We start from the raw sequence: 23610 nt of genomic DNA, 5'->3' as shown, positions 1-23610 counted from the left end.
CAGAAATAATTGCTTACTGTGTGTATTAATACAAGAGGAGAACATTACTTACCTGATTAGGTCCTGTGTGAGTACACTCTGCATTTGTATCACAGCCACCGTTCTTCTCTAAGCAGGGGTTAATCTCTTTATATGAGCAAACAACAAAAGATAAAAGTGAATACTTTTTCACGTCTTCTAAAGCTCATTTTAAGAAACACAGTCAGTAAAAATCTGCTTATTTGAAGTAATCCTTGTTGTTCCCTTTGTTTTGCAATGAGTGTAAAACAAAATGATAATATTTGTTGCAGCTTGAGGTGGCAATGCTATACATTCCCTTTTGAAATATGTAAAACAGGCTAATCAAAAGCCAATTCAAAATAGTCTCCTGGATGTGGTAGCATGCAGATTCTGGAATGGAACACTGAAAAAACAAACAAACAAAAACACTTTCCATGTGAGTTATGAAATAGTTCTGTGTTTCAACTCAACATTTTCTCTTTTTGGACATGAGAGTCACATGAAAAACTTGATGATGACTGTATAACTTCATTGCCAATGGGCAAAAACTTGACCCCCCAGACATAGTTCAGACAAACTGCAATCTCCAGTGAGGTTGTGTCCTGTAGCACCCCATCTGGGTAACCAAATGGGGGTAACTAACTAGTTCTAAGTGACTAATCAACATCAGATATTTTTGGATGAAACATTATCTGGATCCATTTCCATCTGGTTTTAATACAAGCACAGTTGCTCTGACCAAGAACTTTTCCCAGGTAATGGGATGGATTGATTAATAAACTAAAGGTGAATTAACATATGAGTGTGGTTCTCTGAATTGGTGGTTCCTATGTCTAGGAAGTAGTGTGTTCTGGATGGAAATGAATTTCCTCTGCAAGCTATGCTTTTCCTGGAAATGGATAACCTGGCCACAACAAGTCATGTGCTGGTAATTTCTTGATGTGCTGGTTTGAATTGAAGATGCTGGTGATGCCATTCTAAATGGCCTACAGTGTCACTAATTGAAGGAATGCCTTTTCCTAGCTATGCCTGCATGAGGGCTGAGGTATGCTGAAGGGGCTTTTCCCTGTATACCACCAGTGGAGCAATAAAGTATGGGAGGATATGGGAGAGGACCTTGTCTACTGTGGTGCCCTGCCCTTGGAAGCCCAATTCATTCATGCCAATGCTGGTTTTAATCTGGTGCCAAATTAAAGCACAGCTTTTCCTTAAAGCCACTGGCATATAATGATATGTCCAAATCCGTACAGGACAGGGGCATGTTTTTAAACTTATAATTTGTTTTCATTAGCTAAATTGTTTAATATGCTTTTAGATTGTTAACTTGTTCCTTACTATTTTAAATTTAAATTGGTTTAAATTGATTTTATGAGAATGCCACCTTGACATCTTGTGATATATTTAAATAACTAAGTAACCTTGTGAGCCTATGTACTTCTTTTTTAAAAAGGAATAAATGGTTTATACTTTCATGTACTAATAGAAACAAAACTCACAGTGTGTAGACTATAGACATTACTACGTTAACATCACTACCCATTTCTTTACTTCATAATGGCCATATAAATATTATTAGCACTTACCAAAGCAGACTATTCCATCTCCAGTGTACCCTGCTTTGCAGACACACACTCTGTTTCCTGGGGTGGTACGTTTACACTCTGCTTTGGTAGAGCAACCACCATTACTTGTTTCACATGCATTGATAGCTACAAAGACATTCAAAATATAAGCTATGAAAGCAGTTCTTGAATTGCAATATAAGCTATGACTGCAGCCCCCATACAGTAGCACACCTTGGTTTGCCCTAAATACATTTGACAGAGAAATGTAACACAAGCTCGCTGACAAGTATTTGTTGTTGTTGTTGTTTGTCTCAAGCCATTTTCTAATTATGGCAATCCAAAGGCTAATCAATGAAGGGTTTTGTTGGCAATATTTGTTCAGAGGGGATTTGCCTTTGCCTTCCTTTGCAGATAAAGGGTGTCTTGCCCAACGTCACCTTGAGTTCATTTAGAGAACTCAGTGCCTTCTCTGAAGGAAAATACTCCCTGAAACTCCTTAAGAAAGATGAGAACACACAGCACTAGTAATGAATAAAGCAGCTCTATGATAGGCTACCACATGGGGACTAGTTCCCTTCTGTGATCAAGGAAATGTGAAGCAATGAAGTAATCCCCATGTAAACCAGGGATGGGAATGATTTAGCCCTCCAGATGTTAATGTGTTGTAACTACCATCATTCTTAACCATTGGCAATGCTAGCTAAGAACTTGGAGCTTGCAGTCCAAGAAGAACTGGAAGGCTGCATGATTCCCACCACAGGTGAAAACATAAAGAGATGCCCCTGTGCACTGGACTTATGCAAAAAGAGAAGAGCCTGAGGGGATAATCACATTCAGGGAGTATTGAACTGGTCCCTGAGCTGTGTGGTGACTGTCACTGTGAGGCAGAGGGCTTCTTGTTGGCCCCCATGAAAGGAGACCAGGTGCCTATGGGCTATGTGTAGAGGGAAAGGAGGTCATGTGTAGAGGGAATTTGTAGAGGGAATGTGTAGAGGGAAAGGAAGGGCCTGTCACCTCCTCATGTGCCCCCTGATCAACACAACCCACCACCAGCCCTCAGCGCAGTATGAGCATCACTGGTAATCGTGAGGCCAGGTAGAAATTTATCCTTTATCTGGTGTTTTTCACCTACCCCATACTGTAGCTTTGACAATTGGCACATGGTGGTGTCATTAAATAGGCCTCCATCTAGTAGGTAGTGTGGGGGGGAGATGATATTTGATTGGTGCACACCTTGGCACTCTGCTCTGGTGGAGCATTGGGCTCTGGATCTGCCACAGGACCTAGGACTGGCTGGGGTGGGGTGGGGTTTGTGAAAGAGTCTGCCCTTCAGGCTGATCTGGGGGCTTACCCTCTTATAAAGTCACGGGGCTTGGGAAGCAGCCCTCCAGGTTGGCCTTCCAAAATGACCACCCAAGATAGCAGTCAGTCTCTCTGGGTTGCCCTTGAGGTCTGGTGTATCACACAAGGGTGCCTGGGGAGGTGTCATAGATTGACATCTGGACCTCAGTTAAACCCACACTAGGTTGCTCCCCACTTCATTTGCTCAGCCCCAGGCCTCAAACTTTTAAACAGGTTTTAGGTCAATAAAATGGTCCTTGTTTAACCCAAATACTGTGTCTGGTCTCATTATTTCATAGTTGGTCAACAAAAGGCTGATGTGAGAAGGTCTCCTTGGACAAGTGGCCTGCTTTCTCTAGACTCTGTCCAAGGTCCTGAAAGACTGCATGGGTGTCTTCAGGTGGATGAATTTTGCTAAAACTCTGCCGGTCATTCTCCCTCCCTCTTCTTGAGCCAGTTGAGTTCTTCGTTGGTTTTCATCCCTCTCTGACTTGCTCACATAGAATACTCATTACCTGCAAAATTCCACTGTTCTAATCCTGTAAACCTGTATCCTAGTTATTGTGTTTCAAATTATACTGTTTTGGGTCCCATATTGAAAGAAGAGCATGATATAAATCAAATATATCAAATAAATCATAAGAAATACATTTACAAACTTCATTATAAAAAATACGAATAAACTGGGAACTCTTCATTTCAAATAAATAAATAAATAAATAAATGGAATGATTTTACCTTTTAATTTAACACATTCAGTTTTATGGACCCTGTTACATCAGACCAATTGCTTGCAAAAATCAACACAAATTTTTAAAAAGAAGAGAATAAAGTCCACTTGCCTGTACAATATGTCCCATTCCCTTTAAACCCAGCTGCACATTGGCAATACGCTGTGCCTCCAGGATTGAGAAAGCAGCTAAAAGAGGAATTGGGTGAAAGAGGAAAGCAACATGTATAAACCTAATTAATCTCTATAGCATCTCCACTGCTCTTTCAAGCTATATTCTTCCAAACAGTTTGCATATTTCCCTCTTTCCTTCCCTTTATTGTTGTTGTCATGTACCTTAAAGTTATTTCCAGCTTACAATGATTCAAAGGTGAATCTGCTGCCTAAATAGCATCAAGGTACCAAGTTCCATCTGATCTTGGAAGCTAAGTAGAGCCAGTTCCTGATTAGTACTTGGATGGGAGACCACCAATGAATACCAGGTGCTGAAGGCTATATTTTAGAGGAAGGAACTAGCAAAACTACCTGTGAGCATTCTTTGCTTAAGAAAACCCTAAGAAAGTTATGGGGTCACCATAAGTCAACAGGTGACAAGCACACAGACATATATAAAAGGCAAACCTATCATAGGGTTTTCTTGGAAAGCTTTGTTTTTCTGAGGCTGAGAGACTATGTCTTGCCTAAGGTCACCCAGTAAGTTTCCATGGCCATGAGGGGATTTGAATCTGGTCTCCAGAGTCATAGCCCAGCAGAGGGACTGCAATACCATGCTGGCCCTCCATCCTGCTCCCCCCCCCCCCAAACTGGGATTCATGATGATGTGCAAAACAGAGAAAAATGCAAATAAAAACACAAGTTGTGATTAAATCAGCATCTGTGTCTCAAAGCAGGTTGATGGAACACACAAAAACTTTTCATCTGTCATTTAGCTCAGCAGGGCTGTGCAAATAGCAGTAGCAGCCAAGACAAAAATAAAGCTTAGAACCCATTTGGGTGGTTTCACTTCATTTCAAAACTTCAGTGTGACACCGCACTTCAGTTCAGATTTGAGGTGACTGATTTTGGTTTATTATTCATGTTACTTGATTTGTTTGCTTGTTTTTTCTTTTTCTTTTTAAAACATATACTGCTATTCTGTTGTAGTCTGATTGTTGGTTTTAAACTGAATAATATATATTTAAAAATTTATATGAGAACCACCATAGCATAATGGAATACAAGAGAGTAAACAAAGTAGGTTTTAAATATATTTCCTCCCCAGCTCCAAGTTCAAATTTGATACTGCCTGAATGCTATCTGAATTCTGTCTCAGGCTTATGAGCTAGTTTGAGATAATACATACTTGGCACTACTATGGCAGGTACCATTGCATTCATCATCTTTGATTTCTGGGAGATGAAAGAAAGAAAGAAAGAAAGAAAGAAAGAAAGAAAGAAAGAATAAATGTTTTTGTTGTTCAAAGTAGTCTACAATGATATCCATTGTTCCTCTTTTATCCCATTGCCTAATAGCTGATCTACACATTTTTCTGGATTATACCACTTCAGCTTGAGAAATGTTTGAATGCTTCTTCATCTCTGCATGGAAGCCCAGAATAAAATGATAAGAAAAACAATGAGAGTACATGTGAGGGTTACAAGATGAAGACATTTTCAATGAAGTAGGAAGAGTGCCTGACAAAATCCTCATTTGGAACCTCCCTAAATTTGTTCCTCCCATCACGGATGTTTTGTTTCATTTGCATTATTGTTATTTAATACTAATAAGTGGAAGTTACTTTCTCTTAATCAGCTGTAAGATGTAACAGCAATAAATCTGCCCTTATGATTCTTTGTGTACGATAAAAACACAGGCAAGGCTATTGTCAGGAACTCCACAGAAGTTAGTTGGTATTAAAAACGAGTTTTGTGTGTGTGTGTGTACAGGTTTCAGTACAATACCATAACAATCTTTCTGTCAGAACAGAACCAATAGCTGAGAGACAATTCAAATGATACATCAGAAGATATAAACATGTTGTTAGAACCATGGGAATATAGTAACTGAGATGAAGATTGGGACCTTAATGAACTAGAATGTGCAGTAGTAATGAGAAGTACTACTTCTCACAAGTAGTAAGAAGCTGAAAAGCACTCAAGTTGTTTTTGGTTACTATACACACACACACATTGTTGCTGTGTGCCTGCAAATCATTTCTGACTTATGGCAAACCCAAAGTGAACCTACCATTGGGGTTTCCTGGCAAACTTGCATCTTCAAATACTAAGACAGAGAAATGAACAGCAGTTGCACTTACCATTCTCACACTTCACACCTCTCCAGCCAACATCACACTCACAAGTGCCATCTCCTTTAATACCACTGTTACATCTCCCATGGACGCAGGTACAATCTAAATGCAAAGAGGGAGATTTAAGCTTCAAAAATTTGCACACAACAGTAATATTGGTTGTTTTATGATGACATCTACCTTAATGTGTTCCAGCTGCATATTCTTCATTTTTCATAACATTGAAATTGAATTAATCCTTTTAATGGGCAGTTTACATATTACATTTTCCAGATATATTACATTTTCCAGACTATGGGAGCCACAACGAAGTCTATTTAACTGGAAAACATTATTGCCCAAATATACAGCATTTTGAGTGTAACTTATACAGTGGGCCCTCTCCTTACACGGGGGATCCATTCCAGACCCCCCCCCCCCATAAGTGAAAATCCGCATATGCTCATGCTCCATAGGAAACAATGAGGCACGTGCACACGGCAGTCATTGTTTAGATTGTGGTGTGGCTTCCATGTAAGCAGGAAGCTGTGTATAGTGCGCCCGCATATGGCATGGGTGCACTATATAACTTTCTGTATTATATTTCAAATGTAACTTATATAACTTTCTATATTATAACTTTTATGTTATGAATGTTATATATTTCTGTCTCCTCCCACTTTTCACTACAGAGCAAGCTCTGATGACAGAGAGAAGTAAGCCCTGTAGCGTGTCATCTTGACCCAATGATCTGTTTTTGCATGCAGTACTACACTCCTGATGTTTTGAGCTACAACTCCCATCACCCCCAACTAGCCTGGGAAATCTTCAAGCATACTGGTAATTCCCGCTCAAAATTTCTGGAAAACATCAGTCTGAGGAAGGCTGTAGGAGTGACAGTGATCACACAACCTCATTATGAAGAACCTTCTACAGAACTTCATTGTCCACATATGACAAGTCTAGATCCACTATTTTGAATTTCACAGATTATATTATGTTAACAAAAGTTTCCTATAAAGATGGAAGAATAGGCCTGCAGATCTCCTCCCATGACCAGTTCTTCCATGAGTATAAATGTGCACTGGATCTAGCTGCCTAGAACAAAATAGAGCACACGATTGGTATAGAATAATTTGCCACAGCAGTGACTACAAATGCCTGGCAGTCATTTTGAAAACTCCACTAGTCAGAAACCTGAAGTACCTTGATCACAGTTGGTGCCATATTTGCCTTTGATGCATCTATTGCAGGCGACTCCCTCAAATCCAGTTTCACACTCACAAGAACCTGTGCCATTGATGCCATCCAAGCAAATTCCATTGCCAAAGCAAGTATTTCCAACCAATCCTGGACAAGGCTCACATTGTGTGCCAAAAAATCCTGCACAACATTCTCTGATCTGAAAAGAAACAAATGATGTAAGGCAAAACCAGAATTACATGTGAAGAGAAGAAAGATAGAAGGAAGATGTGTCAGGAAAGCCACCCAGAGCACAGAGCCTGGTAAAGTTACTTTTTTGGACTATAAATCCAAATTCCTCATGATGTTGGGAAATTCTGGGTGTTGTAGTTCACAAATGTTATTTCTCCAAGCTTTGCTTGGGCTGCTATGCTAAAAGCACACATTAATCTCTCTATATATTTTACTTTGTTTCTCATGTTCAGGGTATGAGTGCTGTTGCTTATCTAGCACAAACACTATTATCCATATGGAAAAAGGAATTAACTGGAATTTGAGCCTGCTCTTCTTTTCAATAAGGCAAAAAACTTTTAGAAGATATGATTATTTATTTTTGTATAAAGAACAACAGCCCTTCATTGTCCTCCTCTTTGGTGTTCTTCTTTTTGACTACAACATCCATCACTCAGGAAGAAAACCTAACTCCCACTTATAGATATAGCAGCCAATTCTCAGTATTCTTTCTCTTTATTATGCTCTAACAGTGGAACAATGGTTGAGAAATAAAAATATTGGCTTGGGTTGGGAATCAGTACTCACAATTATGGTTTTAACACATTTTGGCTGGCATCCAGAACGAAAAGACATCCTATAATAGTGGAGATAAAAACAGATTTCCCTCTTTCCTGGCTGCAGAAAAATAAAAAGAACAGAACATTATCAGACAAATGATTTTTATGCATGTATTACATCAGGGTCAGAATAGCTTTCTTTTATACTTCCATTAATGAATATGTTCTGAAATCGAAGGCTTTCATGGCCAGCATCCATTTTTTTTGGTGAGTTTTTCGGCCTATGTGGTCATGTTCTAGAAGATTTTCTTCCTGATGTTTCACCAGCATCTGTGGCTGGCATCTTCAGAGAATGCTTTGCCTGGAAAAAAGTGGGTTTGTGTACACACACACACACACTCTGTGTGCACCTGGGAATGCAGGAGTGATTTGCATGTGTATTGTTCTGTGTTGATGGCAGTCCTCAGGCTGGGAGGCTAATGCAAAAGAGGATTAATGTCTGCTAATTGGTGATCATTATCTGCTGGGAAAGTCCCTGACTCTGAATGGTTTCCCATTTGCATTTACTGAGTCCTTATTTTGCTATTCCTCAGGACTGGTAGCCAAATTTTGTTCACTTTAACGGTTTCTTCTTTCTTGTTGAAATTGTCCAGGTGTTTGTGGATTTCAATGCCTTCCCTGTGCATCCTGACATGGTAGTGGTTGGCATGGTCCAGAATTTCAATGTTTTCAAACAGTATTTTATGCCCAGGATGGTTTGTGGCATGTTCTGCTACTGCTGATTTTTCTGGCTGGCCCAGTCTGCAGTGCCTCTCGTGTTCCTTGATTCTTGCGGATTCTTGCGCCATTACCACCGGAGATCATGAGTTCAACCCCCTGCTTGCCCATAGACATCCACTGGGTGATCTTGACAAGTCACATTGGCCTGATACAAACGGGTGGAAAGCACCATCCTGGCACTGATTCTAGGGTTCAAGAGCGGACAGTGTCTGCATGCTCCCAAACCCTATCAAGTAATTGCGGTGCCATAATGGTGGCCTCCCATCCACACGGGGGCTGCCATCATGACATACGCATGGTGCAGCTTCTGCACATCGTGGCGCCATGCTTGTGTCATCGACATGCACCCCAGAACCAATGGTGCAGTCATGGTGCCCGGCGTGCACAATAATAAGAACCTGCTTTTAGCAGGTTCTTTTTAGTGTGGAGGGATGCTGTGTGGTTTGGCTGCTGCAGCGTCCCTCGGGAGCAAAGACAGGCGGCTCCAGGCCACCCTTTTGGGGTGGTCTGTTGAGCCCCATTCTTTCAGTCTATGAGGAACACAATGGAAAACTTCCTCTAAATAAATCTTGCCAAGAAAACTGTAGGACAGGATTGCTGTAAGTTACATGTCAACTTACGCATACAGTCAGCTCTTCTTATACACTGATTTTTTAATACACGGATTCAAACATACATGGTTTGAAAATGTTCAAAATAAATATAAATTTCAAATATTAAACCTTAATTTTCCATTTTTTATAAGGGACACCATTTTTCTATGTCATTATATTTAATGGTACTTGAGCATCCATGGAATTTGTTATCCACGGGGCATCTTGGAACCAAACTCCAGCATATAACAAGGGTCCACTGTAATAGCAAATCAGTTAATAAATACCTGCCCCTCCATATTCACAGATTCCTTATCTATAGATTCAACCATCTATGCCATCATACAGTATACATATATATTCCAAAAAGCAAACCTTGATTTTGCCATTTTTATTACACCATTGTATTTTGGTATCCTGGAACCAAACTCGAGGGGATATCACGGCCTTATTATACAAAAACAAAATTTTATATATATGAAAAAATGCATCTATTTACACCAATCTAATTCCAAGATATTTACCACTGGTGTAGTCCCAGGAGGGCATCCAGGTGGGTATGAACAGTGCAAACATTTCCCCTTAAAAACAAAATAAACACACATTCACTTTTATGTAAAAGCATGTAGAAAAGATTACTAGCAGCTCCTCTGTACAAACCTTAGAAAGGCATTGCAAATGCAGAAAGAGACATTTTTACTTTTCATCTGAATGAAACTTTTGATTACTGTCCTGACAATTCTCCTGATCAGATGGCTACACTGACCCCCCCCCCACTGTCCACTAGAGTTATTTCTTTCTGCTTTAATAAAACAGAATGTTGCAAAATTTAACTTTCTATTCCCTTCATGTTGTTACTATTTTCATTTGTTTAATTTTCAGAAATGAGGAATAAGGGCCACACTAATAAACAAAATGTGCCTCTTCCATTCCTGCTTAGTGAAAACATTCATCAGGTAACCTCGGTACAATCATTGCTTCTGTGCCTGATCTACCTGACAGGACTGTTGTGTGGATAAATGAGAGGAAAGAGAATGATATGTGCTATTCCAAGCTCCTTTCAAGTAGGGAGAGGATTTTTTATAAAATGTATAAAAATATTAAGGTGAAGCTTTGGCATATTTGTAAGACAGTTTTATTGAGAGCCAGCATGGTATAGTGGTTTGAGCACTGGATGATGACTTTAGAAATTGGCTTGGCCATGGAAACACATTAGGTGACCTTGGGCAAGTCACAGTCTCTCAGCCTCAGAGGAAGGCTTAGGAAAAAGCCCTCTAAATGCATCTTGCTAAGAAAACCCTGCGACAGGTTCACTCAAGGGTCACCATAAGTCAGAAACCATTTGAACGAAACTGAATCCACAACTAAAATGGAAAAGTAGAAAGCCTACTTTCAAGAAAGTATTCTTATTTCTTGTTTCAAATGGTAAGAAGGAAGGTCTTCTGTTTGTGTTGTCTGCAGTTCCTATTGAACGTGATCCAAAGCAACCTTAAAAATAAGTAACATATAAGTGTCTGTGCCAGGGGTGGGAAATATATCACCCTCATAAATATTGAACTGCAGTTCCCAGTATTCCTCTCCATTTACTACATTGTCCAGTGATGCTGGGTATTTTAGTTCAGCAATGTCCAGAGGGCCTAACAATTCCCATCCCTGATCAATGCATAGGTTTTGGTTCTTTGTTTCAGTCAGATTCAACAACTCATGGTCTAAGCAGGGGAAGCTCCCCTTCTCATAACTTCAGATTTAGGCTTGATTTTATTGCAAATATTCTAAGAAGACAACCAGACAATCAGAAAACAATCAGAATTTTCACACTAAACCAGCCGAAACTGGTTCCAGTGGTATATAATTCAGTTATAACTATATTCATTAAAACACACACACACACACACACACACACACATACACACACACACAGAGTACACACACAGAAGGGCATAACTTACATTTATGATCTCAGTATCATTGTAATCACATCTGTTCTTCTCAATTTCCATTACTTTTCCCACTCCATGGATTATTCCTTTATCAGTTGCAACATTTGGGTAATTTATAGGTGCCTCATTTACATAGAGCTACACACAAAATATCAGTTTAGAAGATGTTAGGGAGACAAGTTTAAATAAATTTATTATTATTATTATTATTATTATTATTATTATTAAACTTTATTTCTAAAGTGCTGTAATTATACACAGCGCTGTACAAAGTCAAAATAAATATTTGTTGTATAATTATTACAAAGTGAGTGCATCTGACTCTGCATGAAAACAATAAAAATGCATATAAAAGCACTGAACACAGCCCTGGAAAAATAGCTCATTACTCAAAATGCTGTATTTTAGACCATTCTAAGCAATTTTAGTCCTTTCTATAAAGTTCTTCAAGCCTATAATTAAACCCCATGTAAGACTTGGAGTATTTTGCATATCATAATATGTCCCAGTCTTAATAATGCTCTGGTCTGGCTGGTTGCAGGTCTATAGTCCTAGTGTTACTCCTTTCCTTCTTCTAATTTCTCCAGCTTGATTTATGCAACCAACCAATCATTCCACAAATATCAACTATTTTATTATTAAACTTTATTTCTAAAGCGCTGTAATTATACACAGAGCTGTACAAAATCAGTAAAATTAAGGGATATATAAAAGCCTGCCCGAGGCGTACACTCTAAAAGTAATAACAGATAGAGGAATAGATAAAATTACAATGTAGGAAAGAAAAGACAAATTAAAAAAACATCAGATATCAGATAACTATCTGATATAGATCTATTACATTTATCTTCTCCTCACTTTGAGGAGATTTTGGCTGTCTTAAAAAAAAATCACCAACCCATTCAATATGACTGCCTTTGAAACAATCAGAGGTACAGTACATTGAAATAGATGACCTCTAGTTAAGGCCAGACATTAATACTGATTCATTAACTCTCAGTTCTACTTTCTATCTCAAGTTAAGTTCACCACTTAATGCACATGCTTAATGTTTACATATAATGGGTGGCTTCATTAGCTGGGAATGTAAATATACTTATGCCAGTCAAGCTCACAGATGAGTTTGACTTAAGATCTTGGTTTCAGTAGAATCTTTCCCTAATACCGTCAGTAAGGCAAATATAAATCTTTTTCCTGAAGCAAGTATTTAAATAAATAAGGCACAGCAAGATCTATCGACTGATTTTAGATGTACTGTAGCACCTGGGCATCATGAATGAAAAATCCCACTCTAAATGAAAATCCAAGCATGGTTTCCTTGAACATCCCATCGTGCATGTTGTTCTTCAAGAGCTTCTCCTCCAGAATAATATGGTACCGGATCTGGTTTTCATCCTGTAGATTAAATTAATTATGGATACTAAACACTTCAGGAAGATGTAGATTTCCTTGCAAATGCTGGCACACAGCTTGATTCATTTAGCTCTTCCTTCCTATTTTTGATAAAGGGAAAAGTGAATAGGAATGAAGTGCTGACTCAGTTTTGAGAGGAGCTCTCAGCTGCCACCCGCAAAAGCTGGCTGAAAGCAAGGCCGGTTTCTCTGTCCCCTGATGCACTTCCCTTGTGGAAAAGGGCAAAGAGGGACAAAGTACTATCTGGAATTATTTATTGAAACCATCTGCATCCTGATGAGAGTCCTGGGTTTGCAACTGCAGTTGAGAATGCAGAGGGGATTCCTTGATATTCTTCACTCCCTAGTGAGGAAGATTCAGGGGATGGATTAGGGCAGTGCTTGGAGATTTACCTTCCCAGTTTTAAACAATGGACTATGACTGGAACTTGGAAGTAATGCATTACAAATAACAACTATTCTTGTAATGTAAGGGAGATAAATAGTAATACTGGAAACATTTGTTAATATTTGTGCTACTTTTTCTCATTACTTTGAGGTCTAAAAGCGGTTTCTTGGAACATTTTTGAAGTCCCCCCTTGCAATTTTTAGAGTATTTTCTTACCTTTCTAGACTTTAAAAAAAGAATTCAAAAGCAACATCTGATACGATAAAACAAGTTACAAAACAGGTTTTTTACAGTAGCAACTGTAGCAAGTCACTTCTGGGTTTTCATAATGAGTTACATGACAATCTGTCTTTACAAAGTAACTTTTCAGACTCTGGCTGTACTTTGATTTACAAGAGCTTTTCCAATGGTTTGTAGACTGTTGATACCTAAACTGATGCCCTGCACCAAAAGGGACCAAGGAAGTGTCATGTTTTGGGGTTACAGTCCAAAATAAAATAAAATTCCATTGCTAGTCCTGTGGAAAGGTGGTTCAGTTGTGCCATTTTAGTTCATTGGAACCTTTCATGGTAACCAATTCAGCAACTATGCCAATCCCTACTGTGTTAGAATCACAGAAATGAAGCAAAGAAATTAGTATTTCTCTACAGCACTTTATAAAATAACAACAACAACAACAACAGTATGAATGCATAAACATTTCCTTATGAGTGCACTACACATTGTAGCTTCCTAACACTTCCTTTCAGTGAGCAATTTCTAGTTTTCAATTTCCAGTTTTGCTCTAAAGCACCAAACAAGCAGCAAACAAATTCTATTGCAAAAATGCCCTATTGAAAAGTAAAAACCGATACATACCAAAGAAACTGACTGTCTAGTTTTGAGATAATTTTCAATAGCATCGTTGGTTGGAGCAAAAATGGTGTAGGTGCTAGCTGCTTCAATTTTACTTGCCAAGTTGTATTGCTGTTGCAGAGACACAAATGGATGATTGTAAAATGTGCATGACTGTTCTCAAAGCTCAAAAGAATCACTTTTTGGTATACCAGCTGCCAGATTCCTGAGCTACCATGACCATTTGCTATGCTACCTAGGGCAGTGCTTTTCAAAATAGTGGTCCTGGGACTTGCAGTGGTCTCCAAGCCATTGGCTGATGGTCCCTGGTAAGTTTCCAGGAAGGAAAGAAATAATTGCACTCAAAGTATACATATATGGTGTGAATCCCTGACACTTTGGAAAACATAAATGCCAGTTCTCCATATCATATAGCCTGAGAAATACTGGCCTAGGGGATTCTTGAACTTTTAATAAAACTTCAATTTTTCCAAGCTCTGACTATTAAAGCATATATACTTACAATTATATAGCCTCTGAAAATGGAGTAATCTGGCATCTGTTCTAAGCGGGGGAGCAATTTTGGCAATGTACCACTCACTCCTCTTATGGGTGTCAAAACCTGAAACAAACAAACAAACCAGAAGACAAGTTTGAAACAATTTTTCACTGTTCTTATAACGTTCATATGGTGAAATAAAATATCAAATAAAATAATTCTGGGGGGGAAAAGGCAATGCTTTTTACTTGATAGTTATCCAAAAGGCAGAGAAAATAACATGCACCACTTCAGCAAAAGTGTGAGATTAAACCTATACCAGGATTTTCATAGCAAGCGAGAGTTGTTTAGATGTATTTAACCACAAATTGAAAGGACTCTTTAGATCATTTCTGGTTACTTGTTCTTATGAGACAGCATGGTAGGACAGACACTATTTTCAGTGGAAGAATATTGTATAATTTTAATAATGTACATACTTTAGTTCACAAAAAGGAAAGGTAGTTGAGCTTTTCCATAAGGAAAAATCCAAAATACTTTTATTAGGGCCAATCAATATTACAAAGTGATTAACATGCTTTTGAAATCTTTACTAGGCAGGACATTTAGCAAGGTAAAGATGTGGAAGAGGAATAAAAACTAGCTTGGTTTTTTAAGAAGTTCTTTTAAAATCCTAGCTATTTATCATAAAGATTCAAATACCTTATCCACTACGTGTATAATCCCATTTGTTGCTGCAATATCACTAGCTACAATGTTTGCACCATCAACTGAAAGATCCTAGAAAAGAAGGCATAGAAATACAGTTTATTTTGGTAGTATAATTTTACCAGCTTCCTGCCCATGCATATGGAGAGATAGAATGGATGCTGTTTTATACCAAAGCCACTTCCAGGTGAGGTTACTACTCCATGCTTTATTCATAGAAATGTCAAGAGGAGGGGTAGATCAAGTTATCTTGCAAGGTAGCTCAGTATTTTCTACCTTGATTCTTGTGGTTCTCCAAGGCTCCAGTGAATTCTAGGGAAGTGTGTGTGTATGTAACATTATCAAGGAGTACTGGTAAACTTACTCCACTTCTCTTGGACAATGACAAGAAGTTGCCATGCAAAGACGTTGCCACCCCCTCCAACGACGACAAATGCTGGAGATCAGCCACTGTGTATGCTCCCTTTAATATGTGATGTCTAATGGAAAAGAAACACAGTTAAGTTCAAATGTGATACAACTCTTGGAAATGAAGCACTACAATGTCATGTGGTAAAACCCAGAAAAAGCTGCTGCTATTAGGCTCTGTTTCCACTTGGTTTTCTTGTGAAATAAGGCTCTGTGGGTAAATTGCAACCTTGAGAATGTTCTGGCTGACAATGTTTGTTTAAAGAATTAAGGAAAGAGTGTTTGCAATATACAAAGAACTTTGCAAAACCATTACCAAACAGAGCCACGTTAGTCTGGAACATTAGTATGTATAGCAGCTTTGACATTAAATGAGTGAAAAATGTTGTAGCATAAGCCTTCATAGACTTCATCTACTTCCTCAGATGCATGGAGTGAACAGATGCCCAGTAAGGACCTTTCTGATCAGACTGTATGAATAGCCATAGAAATGCAAAGCTTGTGGGTATGATGACAAGGTGACAAAATTAGTTTTAATGATGTTGAGGGACAAAGTCTTGTACATTATGAACAGAACAATGATGATGACGATGATGATGACAATGACAAAGAAATACTCAGCATACTTTATTAGGGTTAGAATATTGTCTTTTGACATCCAAAAATCTTTCTCATCTTGGTCCATATTCTGAATTGCTTGGTGAGATGGCACAAGGATTGTTAGATTTGTTGCATCTGTCAGCAGCATCTTCGTTGCAGCTATCTGAACGAATCACAGGATAAAATGCATTAATATTCTACAGGTCCTGTTTCAGGTCTACCTGTTAGGTTAAAGAGTCAAGAGCATGGTTTTCTTTTATTTTCTATGAAAAAAAAACTTCACACAGTAGAATCTTCTGCCAAGGTAAAAACATGCTTGGCCATCTCACTAGCAACATGATCTTATTTATTGATTATTTAGAAATAAATTCCATTGTATTCAATAAGATTGCTCTCAGGTACATGTAGTTAGGTTCATCATCTATATCACATTCTTTCAGAGGAAACAGGATGATACTCTGCTGCTGTTATTGTCTATTGCTGAGTTTTTATTGTGCCTACGTTTATCATTTGTCTTTTGCCTTGTTGGTGTTAAATGCTTTCAAGTCAACTCTGCCTCATTGCATTTCTGTCACAGACTTTTTGTGGAAAGATTATGCAGAGGAGATTTGGCACTGCCTTCCTTTTAGTGTGAGAGTGTAACTTTCTTATGGTCACTGAATGGGATTTCCATAGCTGCGCAAGGATTCAAACTCTGGTGTTCAGGTGCCCTACTTCAGCACTCAAAACACTACACCACATTGTGTCTAAATTCCAGGAATATCTCAGTTAACAAAACAGATGAGTTCCTTGACATTAGTTTAACAGAAAATTTTGTAGCAGAGGTAGAAATAACATGGAAAGAATAGGGATAGGTTACTATACCGCAAAAAAGGAAGAAAAGTTTGATATGTATCACTGGAGTTTTTAGTCAAAATGACCAGTATGAACATGTGAAACAAAGCCACCATGCCTTGGATAAGTAAACAAAAGCATTTTGAATCTTCTAGAGATCACTCTAAAATGTATTTTGGGGTTGCTTTTTCTTTCACTAACCTCGATTTTTCTTATGATTTCCATTTTGGTGGCCAAACTCAGATACATTAATTTGTCACATGCTGGGGGTAGCTAGTAAGGGTAGGCTGCAATTTAAACATTATTATAGTACTCATTTTAATGTGCATTACAGATTATTTTATCACTGATCTTTGTCACTCCTATTCATTCGTTATGTATAGGTTTTTATATTTTAGTATTTTAATTTAACTTAACTACAGTCCCTAGTCCCAGCTAGAGTTGATCCTTTGAATCAGTGAGATACATATTAGTGCTGATTTTATCATTCAGCAATTGATTCAGTAGGTCTACTTCATTGGAGCTAGTAACTGGATTCAGAACAATGTGATTTAATATTTCAACAATTCAGAATCAAACATTTGTTCCCTTTCTGAATATGTTTTGCAAGAGATACTCACATCAACCCACTCATTAAATCCAGCAGCTTCTGACAGAGAAGACAATTCCTGAGCAAAGAGAAAAAAATAATTTCAGGGAGTATTCAAGGCATAGAGGCTGAGCCCATGCTTTAGAAAATCCCAATTGAGTTCTTGACATCTCCAGTTAAAATAAAGAAATCTCAGCCATTAACATTTTGCACCTCATTGAAAAAACATGTTAGGCATTGCAGGTAGTATGATGCTCTATCTGGAATATTCTTTTCTATAATTATTAATTCCTAACATAAATGGGGTAATCTCAGGTACATACATAAGCATATTCTTGGAGTAGTTATATCCCTATTACTACATACCAGTGCTACAAATAGCCAGTGGTGTGTAATGATGGGAGATTCAGTACAATGATGTCTTGAAGGTCCTATTTTTCCCATTCCTGATTTAGGATTTTCCTGCTTACCTCTGCTGCATTTCCATAACACATACTTCCATCTCCTTCATAACCTTTTGAACACACACATTCCCATACTCCAGAAGATATGAGCTGACAAACTGCCTGTGAAAGAGAAAGCTGTTCAGATTTGTGATAACTGTGCAATCTTTCTGATAAGGCATACTGCATAAAAGATTGTAGTGTTCACATACAGGAAAGCCTTTCTGGTAGGTTCTGTTTGATGGAAACATTGCTATTCATTGAAATCAAGCATTTTCTTGAGGCCTTCTAAATATCCTTAAATGCACTATATCTTGTCTAATCTTGGCAGCTAAGCAGGACAGCCTGAGTTATTACTTGGATGGGAGACCGCCCATGAATCCCGGTGGAGGGTATAGGCAAAACCACCTCGGATATTCCTTGCCTAAGTAAACCCTACAAAATTCATGGGTTTAGCATAAGTTGATAGGCAACTTGAAGGTGTGTGTACGCACGCGCACACACACAGAGTGAGATGAACTACGGTAAGATGTCAGCGTACTGCTAGCCACAAGGCTTGGTGAACCAAGGCAATGGCAAAATATAGCCTTCTAATTCAAATACTGTACATTAATTAATGCACTAGCTGCAAAGACTAGACAGCTAAATTTAAAAAATTTCCCCTAGGCAATATTAACTTCTGCCATGAAAACCATTATTCTATTTTATATCCATGAAGTCTGCATGAAGGATACAATCCATGAATTTTTTTGGTCTGCATAGCTCCATTGTTAACAGTTGTTAATTCAGAGTTTCTGTAAAGCTGTTATTAATCTTACATAGATAAAATTGCACAATATGCCAGTAGGGAGGGAAGCGCCTCAGAGAGGTCTCCATTTATGGTTTCTTACCATTGCAAGGTAAATAAGAAAATAAGGGAAGTGAAAAGAGTGCTGGAGCAGGGTTTAGAACTCTGTGAGAGACTTATAGAGTTAGAAGAGGATTTTGAGGAGGCATTTGGACCCTGACCCAGTGTGGTATACTGATCTCAGTGTTGGGCGAGGACTTTGGGAAACCAAAGTTCAACTGCTCACTCAACCATGGAAACCCACTACATGACTTTAGGAAGTCACACAGCCTCAGAGAAAGGCAACTTCCTTCTGAATAAATATAATCAAGAAAACCCTGGTTACCATAGTCATACTCCAATGTCAACCCACTACATTATGTTGGCTCTCAAACTTGTCATATTCACTGATAGGTGTAAGTAGACAATGGGACATGTCAACCAAAGAGCTGTCCAGCATGCAACAACAGATGCCAGAATCTGAGAAGGGGCATTTAGAGCTGTTTGCTTGGCATTATGAATATTAAAAAATGTACTATACTAGCCACAGTTAAGGGGGAAGGGCTAAAGAGCTTAGAAATGTAATACCTAAGTAGTAAATGGTTATTTTTTCACTTTCTCATGTGATTTTTAAAAAATGATAATCCAATTTCAAGAAGGCACATCATTGGGATATATAGTAAACTTTTTAAAATTGACAGCTCACCAGTGGGTGGCACTTCTCACTTTGTTCCAGACAAGATTTTATTGGTTCACATTCATATCCATTGCCCCAAAATCCTGCTTTACATTCACAGTCATTCTGCATCATATGAGAAACAATGAATAATGTTATTAGACTGAAGGATGTTGGATCACTTGTATGAGTTACTATCAAGAAAAGCTTAAAAAGAAGTGCAAAGCAGACTAATATATTTGCTTAACAGACTGACACTAGGAGCTGACTAAGAATGTCATACTGATAAATTAGAAGACTATTACAGATGTGTAAATTAGACTCTGGAAACACTATTTTTGGGCCACATCTCCCAGAATCCCCTTGCTAGCATGGCCACTGGTTAGCTAGGGTATCTGGGAGTTGTAATCCATAAAATAACTTTTCCAAACATTGGTGAACATACACACAGAAATTCAGTTCATGCCCACTTTTCCAAACAAGTTTTACTTAGCTACACTTTAACTAATCCCCATCCCTTATTTTCTATCTTCTATGACATTGTAGTTGTCTTTGTTTATTTAATTTATACCCTGCCTTTCTTTTAGGAAAGGAACTCAAGATGCACAGCAACACTAAAAGACAAAATCAAAACAGAAGCTTAATTAAAACACAGAGTTATATTTATTTTACCACCACCCCACCCTGAAATCTTGTTCCAGGGTCAGGCCTAGTTAGTACATGTATGGAGAGTCGCAAGGAAATACCAGGGATCTCCAGGTAGGGCTGGGAACAAATCCTGACTGAAATCTCAAAGAGCTGCTGCCAGTCAGAAATGAAAATACTGGGATTCAGGACCAATGGTCTGACTTGACATGAAGCAGCTTCCTATGTTTCAAATTCAAAAAAAACATTAAGAAAGGAAGATTTAGCTGCCAAGCAGATACACCTTCTTCAACAACTGAATGGACCATGGGATCCACCAATACTGAAGATGTTTTTTTAAAAACCCAACAACTCACTACCACCAGTCCAGAAGTGGCAAAACCTTACTTGAAAAATTGGAAAAGCATATTACCATTTTATTGCAAAACTGCTGCCTCTGGAAACTTACTTTTTTTTTGCCAAACATATTTAGCGTGTGGAGAGAATTTGGGGGGGGGGGGGTGCTGGGAGATTTCAGGGACCCAAAAGCGACCTTGCAGGGCACATGTGGCCTTTAAGTTACACTTGGCACACAATTGCACACCTTACTGAATTTGATAGGATGGCATTTTCTTTATTACCATATGTGAGTGCTGGTTTGCATAATACAGGCTACATAAGAGCTTAATATAGTGTAGATGTTAATAATAATAATAATAATAATAATAATAATAATAATAATAATAAAAAAAGTTTTATTTATATACCGCCCTTCTTACAATCAGGGCGGTGCACAACAAATCAAATACAAATTACAAATGCAAATACAAATACAATATAAATTCAAATACAGATACAATAAGACTATTAAAACCCGTATTAAAACCCCATTCTAGCCAGCTACCACTGCTGTCAGAGGGGGGAAAGACTAGTTGGAACTTGTGTCTGGGAATGCTAGCTGGAACAGGAAGGTTTTTAATTCCTTCCTGAACTGGGCCAGGGAGGTGGCCGAGCGGAGCTCTATGGGCAGCGTGTTCCAGAGAGTCGGGGCAATGATGGTATATGACCTCCTTGATGTGGAGGCTAGTCTAGCCCCTGGGACCCTCAGTAGTTGCTGCCCAGATGTTCTGAGGGTGCGGGGCGGAATGTATGGGGAGAGGCGGTCCTCTAGATATCCTGGGCCCAAGCCATGTAGGGCTTTATAGGTTATAACCAACACCTTGTATTGCGCCCGGAAGTGAATGGGCAGCCAGTGCAGATCTTTAAGTACAGGTGTAATATGACTGGCCCTGGATGTACCAGTGACCAGTCTGGCTGCCATGTTCTGTACCATCTGTAGCTTCCGGGTATGGTACAAGGGTTGCCCCATGTAGAGCGCATTGCAGAAATCCAATCGAGAGGTTACCAGAGCATGTACTACCGTTTCAAGGTCCCTCTGGGCCAGGTATGGGCGCAGCTGGCGGATAAGCTGAAGCTGATAACAGGTGCTCCTGACCGTCGCATCCACCTGAGATGTAAGGTGAAGCGACGAATCAAGAAGCACCCCCAGACTGCGCACGGAGTCCTTCACAGGAAGCGTGATCCCGTTTAGGACAGGTGGAACCACCGCCATTCCCGGACCACGGGAACCTATCACAAGTACCTCCGTTTTCTCTGGATTCAGACTGAGTCTGTTTTCCCTCATTAAGGACTCAACTGAGTGCACTTACCTGACCTGGACCTATATACAGGCAAGTAGCATTACTATGACACTCTCCAAAGTTTGGCAGCAGGCAGTTGTTGATTTCTGAACAGTCTCTTCCATTTCCTGTCCATCCTGGCTGACATACACATTCATGGGTTCCAGGGCCAGTCTTGATACATTCTGCCTGCAGATATGTTAGAATAAGTAGAATGTTATATAGACACTTCTGGAGTAAGCATAAACATTTTATCACCACTTCACCTTATGATTTAGCTCAGAATGGGTTGGATCTTGCCTAGTCTAGTCATACATGAACATCTGTTATGTCTACAGCTGTGTTTCTGTATTCTGTTACAGCAAATAAAAATAGTAAGGAATTGTATACATACGTTATCACTGCAACTATGTGGAATTAAGTTAGCACAAGGATTTGCTTCACTGCAAATTATTCCATCTCCTTCATATCCAGGTTTGCAAATACAGCTAAAAATGCACATCAAAGTATGTGAAATTAGAAGTCATAAAAATGGAAAAAAATGAAACCAAACATACATTTCAATCTCAATGGGCTGCAATTCTATAAGTTTTCATACACTCTTTCCTACACTTGCTGTCTAAAATCATTTTTGACCACAGGTTTTGAGAATTGAACCCTGGTAACCTGCAAGCAGTAGTACTGATCAATAATTTTAGTTCTCTGGACTTAATGTTTTTAGAAGGAGGTGATGGTGGCTTGGGCATCTTACATAGTAATAAACATTAGGCTATCCCTTCTGGAAGCAATTTCCTGCTCATTCTGCAGAGTGAGCCATTTGATTTCTACCCCCAGATTTCATCTGGATGTACAAAACATGTTCTGTTGCTGAGCAAGGACCCAGTATAAATGGATTTGGGATTTTGATCTACTGCCTTGACCAGCTGGTGCAAGGGAATATCTCAATTATTATGAATTGCTTCTTCAGCACTTCTGAAAAAAGACAATACTGAATCAGCTAGACCAATGGCCTGCTTTGGGATAAGGTTCCATTTATATCTTATCCTCTTGAGATGTTTTCCATCCTTGCAGTTTGGTCTAATAAGCACTGAGAAGTGCATGTTCATACACCCAAATTGTCTCAGTTTTGTAGAGGCAAACCTGCTTAAATCTCTGTTGTCCCACTTTTTTTTTAGCAGCTTTTAAAATGTCCCCACTTTTCTTCTCCCAGTTTGTTATCAGCTTACGGTAATTGCTGGAAAATGAGTTAATAATGCAAACCTAGCGTACACTCACTTAACTCAGGGCGTATCTACACTGTAGAAATATTGCACCTTGACACCACTTTAAATGCCATGGCTACCAAATCTTGGGATTGGTAGTTTTGTGAGGCACTCACACTCTTTGCCAGAAAAGGCTAAAGACTTTTTAAAACTTCAAATCCCAAGATTCCATAGGATGGAGCTACAACACTTAAAGTAGTATCTGTATAATTTCTACAGTGTACATGCAATCTCGGTATCACAGAGAAAAGGAAGGGTAGAATCTTGCCTTTCCCAAGAGGCTCAGTTTAAATGAGATGAAGAGGGAAAAATAAAATTAGGTTGTAATGAGGGACCATGGAAATGAAGTGGACTATGGAAAGTCATGTCTTCTTTGATAGCAACTGTGGTGGAGTGGGGGGGGGGGGAATTAGGAATATTACTATACTGCTTCTACAGCCAACAGTATTTTGATATGTAAGGATAAGGATAACACGGTGTCCCCATATCACCTAGAGAAAAAAGTGCACTGATAGTTGAATATTGTGTCAATAGTCACAATTGGACAGTGTTTTTCACTACACCTGAGAGTAGATTGGTTAGTTTACAAGGTGGAGGGCAGGCTATGTGGAAACACTTCTCTACCCTACATTAGGAC

General features: G+C 38.8%; 1 protein-coding gene across 1 annotated transcript in view; it reads right to left on the bottom strand.

The window, feature by feature from the left end:
* STAB2 (stabilin 2) overlaps window positions 1-23610 on the bottom strand; it is a 98687-nt gene that overhangs the window by 36759 nt on the left and 38318 nt on the right. Inside the window, exons 24-43 of the mRNA XM_089527976.1 lie at window positions 22106-22199; window positions 21742-21900; window positions 19439-19534; window positions 17934-18029; window positions 17495-17542; window positions 16067-16203; window positions 15397-15511; window positions 15027-15104; window positions 14349-14447; window positions 13850-13957; window positions 12455-12586; window positions 11201-11329; window positions 9776-9832; window positions 7907-7996; window positions 7112-7307; window positions 5933-6028; window positions 4979-5024; window positions 3749-3825; window positions 1584-1709; window positions 53-126 (exon numbers count right to left, since the gene is read on the bottom strand). Of these exons, the coding sequence (XP_089384102.1) occupies window positions 53-126; window positions 1584-1709; window positions 3749-3825; window positions 4979-5024; window positions 5933-6028; window positions 7112-7307; window positions 7907-7996; window positions 9776-9832; window positions 11201-11329; window positions 12455-12586; window positions 13850-13957; window positions 14349-14447; window positions 15027-15104; window positions 15397-15511; window positions 16067-16203; window positions 17495-17542; window positions 17934-18029; window positions 19439-19534; window positions 21742-21900; window positions 22106-22199 (2053 nt within the window). The remainder of the gene's footprint in view (window positions 1-52; window positions 127-1583; window positions 1710-3748; window positions 3826-4978; window positions 5025-5932; window positions 6029-7111; window positions 7308-7906; window positions 7997-9775; window positions 9833-11200; window positions 11330-12454; window positions 12587-13849; window positions 13958-14348; window positions 14448-15026; window positions 15105-15396; window positions 15512-16066; window positions 16204-17494; window positions 17543-17933; window positions 18030-19438; window positions 19535-21741; window positions 21901-22105; window positions 22200-23610) is intronic.

This window comes from Sceloporus occidentalis, unplaced genomic scaffold, assembly GCF_023333645.1.
Source record: "Sceloporus occidentalis isolate IW3139 unplaced genomic scaffold, rSceOcc1.0.p SCAF_5, whole genome shotgun sequence".
NCBI lineage: Eukaryota > Metazoa > Chordata > Lepidosauria > Squamata > Phrynosomatidae > Sceloporus > Sceloporus occidentalis.
Note: the sequence above shows the minus strand (reverse complement) of the source record. Positions and strands in the feature narration are given on the sequence as shown.